At 36.3% G+C, this 9,656-nt stretch overlaps 1 protein-coding gene and 1 long non-coding RNA gene across 2 annotated transcripts; both read right to left on the reverse strand.

The window, feature by feature from the left end:
• Window positions 1-5,307: 5,307 nt before the first annotated feature.
• LOC147488465 (GTP-binding protein YPTC1-like) lies at window positions 5,308-6,722 on the reverse strand. The gene is made up of 3 exons (XM_086574156.1): window positions 6,393-6,722; window positions 6,116-6,220; window positions 5,308-5,624 (listed from the first exon to the last, which is right to left on the reverse strand). Exons 1-3 carry the CDS (start codon window positions 6,705-6,707, stop codon window positions 5,592-5,594), a joined length of 453 nt encoding a protein of 150 aa, XP_086430282.1. The 5' UTR covers window positions 6,708-6,722; the 3' UTR covers window positions 5,308-5,591.
• A 608-nt stretch (window positions 6,723-7,330) lies between these two features.
• LOC147488466 (uncharacterized) lies at window positions 7,331-7,966 on the reverse strand. The gene is made up of 3 exons (XR_015202801.1): window positions 7,872-7,966; window positions 7,715-7,769; window positions 7,331-7,540 (listed from the first exon to the last, which is right to left on the reverse strand). It is a non-coding gene; the product is annotated as an uncharacterized LOC147488466 (long non-coding RNA).
• Window positions 7,967-9,656: the final 1,690 nt, after the last annotated feature.

Here is a 9,656-nt window from a genome sequence, read left to right on the forward strand (position 1 = left end):
TACGGTTGTAGTATAATCTGGTAAGGACTTGACTAAGGATTTGATTAATGTAGTGAGGTTGTTTTCTTTATATCGAACTATGTAAGGAAACAAACGCGTCTACTGTTATTCAACGGATAATAGCGGGCACTTACATGTATATCTTTAAATCATCAATGAGTGAGATTCATTTGTGAATCAACAAATCGATGGATTGGGTAATATATGTATATGGTTGATTATAGAAGGAATCCGTGTCCCATAAGAAGTCAGGTTGATGATTTGAGGGCTCAAAAGATTGGCATGTAAACCCTGCAGGTGGATTTATTCCGATATGACAATGAGATTGAGTGGCACTACTCAAGGACATAAGAAGTTGATTAATGTAGTTGTCAGTAACTTGACTTAATCAACGGATATTGTATATCTTAAACACGAGGAGATCAACGAGCATATAATATGGAGCCCATAAACGCTGACACATAATTTGGGATTAGGGCGGTAGTACAACAATGGCTTTTAGTGGAATAAGCCATTTGTTAACGGACTTGGGTCGGTGTGTTAAGGCTTAACATGGGAAAATCGGGAGGCCCAACCCTAAGTTTTCCTCATGGTCCCTATTGTAGCCTATAAATAGAATACTCTTTCTCTATAGCTGAAATTAACCTATTCACTGGTTCTAAAAAAGAGGCAAGAAAAGTATATCTGAATTCGTTTCTGATCTTGAGAGAAAGAAGGGGGTTGGTAGATCGTTGTCCACACAACGACCAATCTATTCTAAAGGAATACAACAGAAGATCAAGAGGTTGATTTCGAATTTCATAAAGCTTGGATTCTCATAGTTATCAAAATCGGATCTAAAAGGTATGTTCTCTATCAAAATCGTGAGAACCCCATTGATTCCGCTGCGCGTGGGTTCTCGCGGTTTGTAGAAATATTCGTTCTGAAATAATGGTTCCTACATAACTAACTAACTTTATTGATCTAATGAAAATAACAATACTGATTCAAAACTGAATTAAAAACAAGGTAATTCAAACTAATTAATGGAGTCTAAGCTAATTTATTTTCTAATCTAGGTCTAGCTAATGAGTCCCCTATTTCCTCCCTTCAAGAAGAGAAAGAGATCCCCAATTTCGTGCATGGGCCTGGATCCATGTTTTGGGCCGGAAAATCGAGCCCAAAACCCAATTTCTTCAGTCCACAGAGCCCTTTTCAGCTGGATTTAACTTCAACAGACTTTTCGTCTACTTGTTATTGGGTCAAAGTTTGAACCATTGAAAAGCTCTTTCCAAGATGGTCGTTTTGACATAAGGTAGGCCCAATTCCGAGGTCTGAGTCCAAAGATACGGTTGTTGGAAGTTCTATTGACTTTTATGCGCTGCCTGCGTTGACTTTGACTTTTATGCTTTTACCGGGCTTTAAAAAGGATTTTTCTCCTTGAATCTTGGCCTTTAATCACAGAACTTCTTAGCAACCAACCCTTGCTCCTTTATCTCGCAAAAGTGACATATTTCTGCACATAATCGACTCTAATGCCTGAAATACATAAAAGCATGTAATCAGCATTAACTCTTATTTATTACTCGCATAATTAGTCTAAAAGTATTATTATTAAGGGGTTAAAACTACACTTTTGGGCTCTTATCAAACCACCCCCAAACAGCATTTTGCTTGTCCTCAAGCAAATATGAGAAATTAGAATAAGTGACCAAAAATAGAGTTATAACTAATCTCGTTTCGAGTTATAACCTTAAACTATATGCAACAAGGCCTTAAACTACTAGGAATTCCCTAGTGGACGAGTTATAGCCTCGTGAGAGTTTTCCAGTGAAGGTACTCACAAACTTCATCTATACTACAACAACTAAGAAATAAAACTATTATTTTCTTATTTATGTTTCAATTATCTATACATCTCACTAGCAATAAATACAGAATAATCAAGTTGAAACCTAAGCTAATATATGCATAATAATCAATTATCTACGAATAAACATATATACAATGAGTAATACTATGAAATGCACTAACAGGTCCATTTCTGAAAACTTGGAATAGCATCCTTAAGTGGTCCTCACATAAATGTCAAGACAAAAACACTCTGATTTTTCCGCTCAAGGTTCGCTACTCCAGTGTGTAGTGGGCACACTTTACCTTACAATCTCAATGACACACAAGGAAGCCGAAGTCGATCAAACACATCTGCCACTCACTATCACACTAACCTATTCCTAATTGAGCTAGAGGTCTTTATTAGGTGTTACAGGGATTAGGAGATGGTTTAAGAAGGAAGGAAATGGATATTCATAGAGGACAAGTCTGAGTTAATAGGGTCTTCATATTACATAACTAGAGAAACCCTTGTTCTTTTGCTTCTACACTTTGTTTCCATCCTTAGCCTTTTTATTTTGGCTTTTTGACTCATTTATTCTATTTTTGGAGTTTTTATTTTGTTTCTATTGTTATTTTTTCTTTTCTCTGGATGGAAACTTCTTTTCTTTTTCTTTTCTAAAGCAACTAACTAATTTTTGTTTACACAGGTTTTTCCTTTCTCTTTCCTTCACTCATCCTATTCTCAGACTCATTCTATAATGGGTAGGTTTATTTTTAATTTTGTTTTGGTTTTGTAAAAGGGTAAATGATTTGTGGTTTATGAAAGGCTAAAGAAAGGCTCAAAGGGGCGACTAGCGAAACATAATTTCATAAGGTTTGAATTTCTGGCTATATCAATCCAAGATGGCCTAAATTCTCGCTTAGGATATGGTATAGTGATCAAGCAAGTGGACGTGTGATTTCTCTATCCATATTTTACTTCTCCCTTGTGTCATTTCTCAAATGTTTCACTCATATAAGGCTTTAGGCTATATTTTCACAGGATTTGTAGAATAAGTACTCTAGCCTAGAATTTAGAAACTTACTGCCAAACAATCATAGATGCCCATGCAATATATTTATAGAAAGATGCAAAGATTATTATCTACATATTAACCTAAGTTTCTAAAAACTATTCTTATGCAAAAGCTACGTGAGACTTCTAGATTATTAAGAGCATAGAGAAAGAAAACAATACCAATATTCCTAAGTGTATATCATAAACATTTTATTTATATTTTTGAAATTTTTGAATTTTTACTAGAAAACAAGTGCATATTGTACATATCTATATCCTAACAGATGCCTTAATTACATGTGTTTCTATGCCACCCCCAAACAAGAAGCATGCTTTGTCCTCAAAGTATTGAAATAAAAAGAGTAGAAAAATACCATGGAAACGCGTGAAATTCTGGAACATCTGCAAAACAAGCTAAGGTTAAAACATACTAATATAGAAAAACAAAACAAATGCAACTCTATATGAGTTCCACCCGTTATGGGGTTAACAAGAATCAAATTGCTTGGGACATAAGCAAACACTATTTGAAATTAAAACTTACCTTAACTCCAGCGTTTAAGCGTCGTCCTCATCCTTTTCAAAGAAATGAGGTTCCTTCACTTCCTGCCATGCCATGATAACATGCCAAGCCCGTCGCCGTGTGTCATCAACCCGTGCTAACCTGTCGAGTGTCACTCAGTCTGATGGGGGTGTAAGGAACAACCAAATGTGGTTGCACCTGCCAACCCGGCCAAGTCATAACTTGAAATGAACGAACCACCCAATTGGTGGGTCTCATGACTTCAACTCTTTTCCAATCCGTGAACTGGGTACAAAATTCAGGTAAACAACCGCGCATGATGCGGCAAACCAAAACAGGCATAAGAAGATACATATGCCGCTTGTTATGGGCTCTCTTAAGACTAGCCATTAATACTCAGGGAATGTCATATCGGCGACGTCCCTCAACTAAAGCAAGGAAAACGTCACCAGCGGTACTATTTGTAGAATTAAACCGCCACTCCCCTAAAATATTCATCAGGATGAATAACATGGTGGTTCCTACATTCAGGGACAGGCTACCAAGGGCTATGCTATATCGCCCTTGGTCCATTACACGAAACACCCCTCCCCCATAATACTCATGGAAATATGTATAGTCATAGAGGTATGCATTATCGGTCATATATCCCCACTTGTGCATAGGATCAGGCAAGGGCAATCCCGAACCTAACACTACCAAAGACTTACTGAATTCCATTGTCGTGTCTTCAATTGCAAGGGAAAATTTTTGTTCTCCATCATGGTTACAATATAAAGTAATATTATTGTAGAAAAATGCAGTAAGTTAGCTGAGGTAAATACGGGTCGTCATCACTTACCAGTAGATGCTGCCATCCTAACTGCATGATCTTGTCGCGAAACCAACCTCCATAAGTCTCGCTTCCCAACAAGTCTTCGAAAGACTGCTCCGGTATTGACTATAGGAGATGTTATCACAAAACTACTCTCTAGAACAGCTGCAAACGATCCTAGAACAACCCACAAAAAATCAGAATTTTTCGTGCCTACAGATGTCAAAGCGCGAGGGGCACTCAAACTATGCCCTGTATGGGCACGGGGTGCGCTCTGGCTTTGATCGAGTTCCAGGCACTTAGGCGCAAGGTGCGCTCATGCCTTGGGCAAGTTCCAGTGTTTTGAGCGTGTGTCGCACTAGGATTTGGTCTTGTGAGGGCGCGGGGTGTGCTCAGGTCTAAATTGAGTAACAGGCAATTCAAGCGTAGGGTGTGCTCCGTATAGCTTGAGTGCTGAAGTGAAGAAACAAAAGAGAAAAAATTGAGAGTGAAAGGTGAGAGTGTAAGGTTTGTAGTGTGGGTTGTGAGTGTAGAATGAAAGAAGTATATATAGGGTTTTAGTTTCTAAAACGAATTAACAAGTTGCCAAAAAGCTTTAAGGCAATTGCCAGAAACAAAATATTTCCTAAACTTAAAATGGAAACAACCCATATTCATTATTCTAAAACAAACCTAATATCTTTTAGATTGAATTTAGACTACACCATAACAGGCTATTTGCAACGGCAAAAAACTGTTGCTAGTAATTTTCGCAACGCTTTTTAAGCGTTGCAAATATGGCGTGGGTAAAGTGTTGGAAATATTTGCAACGGTTAATAAGCGTTGCAAATAGAAATTTCCAACGCTTATTAATTGTTGCAGTCATGATTTGTAACGCTTTTTATAACTAGTGTGTATACAAATTTAAAGCCTTTGGAACGCTTTCTAAGCGTTAGTAATTTGTTAAAAATATTACCCCGTTGCAAAGTTGTTAGTTAATTTTTAAAAAATTAATTTAAAAGTCGTTTGTAACGGTTATAAACCATTGCTAATGTGTTGCTGATAAAAAAAATATATCTCATATTTTGTAGCGAGACTAGCTAAACCTACAAAAAAATGAATGGCATCCACAATTTTGTATCACTGAATACCCATAAAATTGAAAAATTAAATAACCTACAAAGAATTGAATTTCAATAACATTTGAAAGAACAAGAAAGAACATAAATCAAGGTGAGGCTTGACCGGTCTTTCATCCCAGTAAAGTAGGGTAGAATTACATGCCATGACAGTGCAAATGGTCAAGACAGAAATCTGTATTCTCTTGCTTATACTTCTTTTAAGAAGAGCAACAGCTAGTCTTCTATCAACAAGTTGTCCTCGGATCCGAACAAGTAGGAGGCCTAGCATTGTTCAACCCTGGTTGACTTGCCATTCTGGAAAGCAATCAGAATCATAAATATACAGAGACACATATTGTTACAAACAAATTTATGTGGCTATACCAGTATTATTTATCATTGAGGAAACACATGGTCGACTTAAACACTTACTACCACACTTACTAGAACTGCAATGTGATTTATTTACATTGAATTAGTACTCCGAACATGTAAATGCATCAACAAATTGAATTGTAAACAAAAACAACAGTTGACCATTTGCCATGATTATTGTCTACCACATCCCAGATTCCCAGGTCTCATCGGAAATATCATGTCTACTTTGCTTGAAAAGACCGGGATGGAGATCTTCTCAAAAGTCAATCAATTTTTTTTTCTAAGAAAAATAATTTTAAATTATTGAAAAATCCACAAAAGCATCGTATCTAGTAGTGAAACCCAAAACTCCGAGAATGAGTAATGTAGATTAGCCCTTCAGTTAAACATTCATCCTCAAATATAAAAATGCAAAGGAAAATAAGTACCTGGTTCTTGATCTCAGCAGCCATGGCCATAAAAGCTTGTTCTACATTTGTAGAACTTTTGGCACTGGTTTCCATGAATGGAATTCCAATTTCATCAGCAAAAGCCTAAACACGTATAAGAATAGATGTCAAACAAAGCTAACCTTTTTTCTCCATATACTAATATCATACAAATGCAAATTGAGATAACATAAAGAGGGATTGGGAGAAAACATTCTCCAACAAAAAGAAATATAGTAATCATTAAAAACAAAATGTGAGGGATAACAAGTTCTACCTTGCCTGTCTCATAGGACACCACTTTTTTATTAGTTAGGTCACACTTGTTACCAACCAGAAGCTTGTTTACATTCTCACTAGCATAGCGATCGATTTCGTTTAACCATTGCTTAACATTGTTAAAGCTCTCCTGGTCTGTAACGTCATAAACTACCTGAAAACAAATACAAACACAATGAGCCAGTACTAGCGTAAGAATATCCAAAGTAAGGTTAAAACTGCGGGATTCACTTATTATAATGGCATGTGCACCATGATAATAGTTGCTGGTGATTGTTCTGAAGCGTTCTTCCCCAGCAGTATCCCACTGCATGATAAAGAAAGGCACAAAACACAGTAGTTTCATCGATGCAGACCTTGAATGTGAATAGTCTTATATCCATCGATGCAATTATCACAAGATTATACATTTTAAAGTTAACAAAAAGAACTTACAAATGGCACAAAAGGAAGTGGTGGATAGCTGTTGAGACTCATGAAAAATAAGGGAAGGTTCACATGAGTAAAACTTAATCCTGAGTTCTGTACCTTACTTCTGTCAGATATAGGTGGGTATTACCCATGTTCAGAAGTTGTACTAGACGCATTGAATGTTGCCCATGAAAAATGAATAAGACACACAAAAATGCGAGTGTCTATGTGTGTGTGGGTGGGGGAGCTACCAACCTTTTTTGCATCTTTTTCATACAAGGCATAGAATATGTCAAGCAACCTCTTCTTAGTGAATGATTTGATCTCTCCCATCATACCAAAGTCATAGTAAATTAGTGCCCCATCCGGTCGATAGTAAGATTTCCGGGATGTGGATCAAAGATGAAAGAATCCGGTTCGCAATATCTAAAATAGTACACATGTGAAATGTCAATAAACAAAAAATTGCATGCCTGGTAAACAAGGTAATCATGAGAAAAAGTAGTTAAGCATTAAAGCTTATGGATGACTTCTTTAGACTATTAATATTCTAAACTGCAGTTAGTTTATCTGTTCAAGGTTGTTATTATACCATATGCTAACAAACGGCACAATTTTCCTGAAATAAGGAAGTCCAGTTTACCTGAATCAAGTAAGCTTCAATAACGCGTGAAGAAATGAGAGAACGGTTGTACCCCCTTGCATCAATAATTTCCAAATTGTTAATCTTGATGCCTGTTAGAAGATTTGCCAATAAGGAATACTGTTAGCGCCAGCAAAAAGTTCAAAATCAACACAAACAATGGAAAAACCATTGAAACTTAATTTTTATAATCATGATGTACATGTGTTGCAACAAGCACACAACAAGAACACGAACAAACAGGTATATAGTTTTGAGAAAGAAACCTAGAACATACGCCAAGGTTAAAACCTTTGTGGTAGTATAATCCCAAAAGACCCCCTACAAGAGAAACACCAGAAAAAGGATGCCTTTTGTGATATTCCCTTTAACAAATTTTCCACTATTGAGTTATTAGATCCAATAAATTGACTACTTACATACCGGTACACGGACCCACTTTTTTACATTTGCGAAAATCCGCATTGAGAATCACAAGATTTTTCCCTTCATTTACATAATCAATCTCGATACAAAATCTCGAAAAAAAAAAAAAAAAAAAAAGTATAATGAAAGTTGTCAATTAAAAAAATTATCAATTACCTAAAAAGTTTGGTTTAGTTTTTTTTTATATATTTATTTTCATTTCATGGTAAATTTAGACTTTACTTAAAGCAAGCAAAGGTAGGTTGAGGTAATCTACATGTACAAAGAGATCAAGGTATTATTGCATGCACAAAATAAATAACTGAGCATCCTAACTCCTAAGCCAACCAATGTAAATCTTGGTATATTATAGAATCCCATCTAGGCACGAAGGACAGATGATGTCCATATAACTCCTTAAACCTTTGGTCCACACATAGAGTGGTCCTTTATTGAGAAAAATGACTTTATAATCACCTTCAAAGCTTTCAGCCACATGGCTGGTAGCACATGGAAATGGAATCAAACTCCAAAGCAATTACCTAATGGAGAGAATGGTTCCATATATTTTACCAAAATGTAAGAAGATCCAATACTCAACCAGGACTAACAAATGGAATGATAGATTACAAGTGAAATGGGGAACGCCCCTGGAATGACACATAAAAAAAGACATGATTCACTAACTAAAAATCCTTAATGCAAAGGGACATCAGCTCTCAATAATAAAACTTTATTCCAATAATAAACTTTATTCCAATGCAGCACGCCAAACATAGAAGTGATCTTGGAAAGCATTTTAGACAACAAATCCCATTCCTGCTCAAGTATGTGATATTGTGTAGCTACACACTAGTGTTCCTAGCCTTAATTGAGCTTTCACGCTCTTTTCCTTTTGCAAAATTTTCAGGTCTTGGTGATGTGCCATGTGAGTGTCCTTGTTTTTTCAGATGCATAGTTTGTTATCCCTGATTCTTCTTGTAAATTTGGTTTTTTACCAAATGAACTTGCAGGGATCTCCCGTACTTTGTAAAAGTTCCACGAAGAACAATTCTCCACGAAAAAGGAGAAGTAAAGATACTTGGAGGATGTTAGTTACTAGATACTTACGTAGCACATTCTTCGTATATGCCCATCGAGTCCCTCGTAAGACCACCAAGAGTCTCACTTCTCTGAAAATACTCAGCAATCAGCTTTAGATTCTCTGGAACAATAGAGTATAATTAATTAAGATAATCTAAGAGAAGACTGATAATAATATTAACAATAAGGAATGAGGGAGAAATCATGAGGGAGAGCACACACTAAACTCAGATGGCACCAGGGTGTTCATGTTTATATAAATAACTAACATCAATCCATTCACAAAAAAATGCTGAATCGAAAAATCTAATTAACCATCCATTTTTACCACTGCTTAGTAAAATATGGATAGAACAAATCTGGGTGTGTGGAGAATATGGACCTGTTTATTAAAAATAAGAATAGGAGGATACTGTGGGAGGGGGAACATAAGACTAGTACCTTGATTGGTTGTTCATGTTAGTACTTCCAGTAGCACGAGATAAAGAGCCCCTAGATAGATATGCAGCCATCTCCTCCTTTGTTCGAACTTCTGTTTCTCTTATTTGTATTGATTTCGACAGTGCGGTTGCTTTGTTGCGCGAGAGACTTCAAGCAAATCGAATACTTCTTCTTTAAAAATCTTTAGCACAAAAGCGAATAAAAACACAAATCCAGCTACGAAAAACACAGTCAACAACACAGCTTCAAAAGTTGTATTTCAAATGTCAGACCAGCTCA

The sequence above is a fragment of the Coptis chinensis genome, chromosome 7, assembly GCF_015680905.1.
Source record: "Coptis chinensis isolate HL-2020 chromosome 7, ASM1568090v1, whole genome shotgun sequence".
Lineage (NCBI taxonomy): Eukaryota > Viridiplantae > Streptophyta > Magnoliopsida > Ranunculales > Ranunculaceae > Coptis > Coptis chinensis.

Excerpts from the sequence above, each read along its gene's own strand:
- LOC147488465 (XM_086574156.1), bottom strand. The coding sequence starts at position 6,707 with ATGCAGTGGGATACTGCTGGGGAAGAACGCTTCAGAACAATCACCAGC. Across the intron at positions 6,221-6,392 it reads TGTCCTATGAGACAGGCAAG|GCTTTTGCTGATGAAATTGG; the intron begins GTAGAACTTGTT and ends ATACGTGTTTAG. Across the intron at positions 5,625-6,115 it reads CTGCTGAGATCAAGAACCAG|AATGGCAAGTCAACCAGGGT; the intron begins GTACTTATTTTC and ends ATTGCTTTCCAG.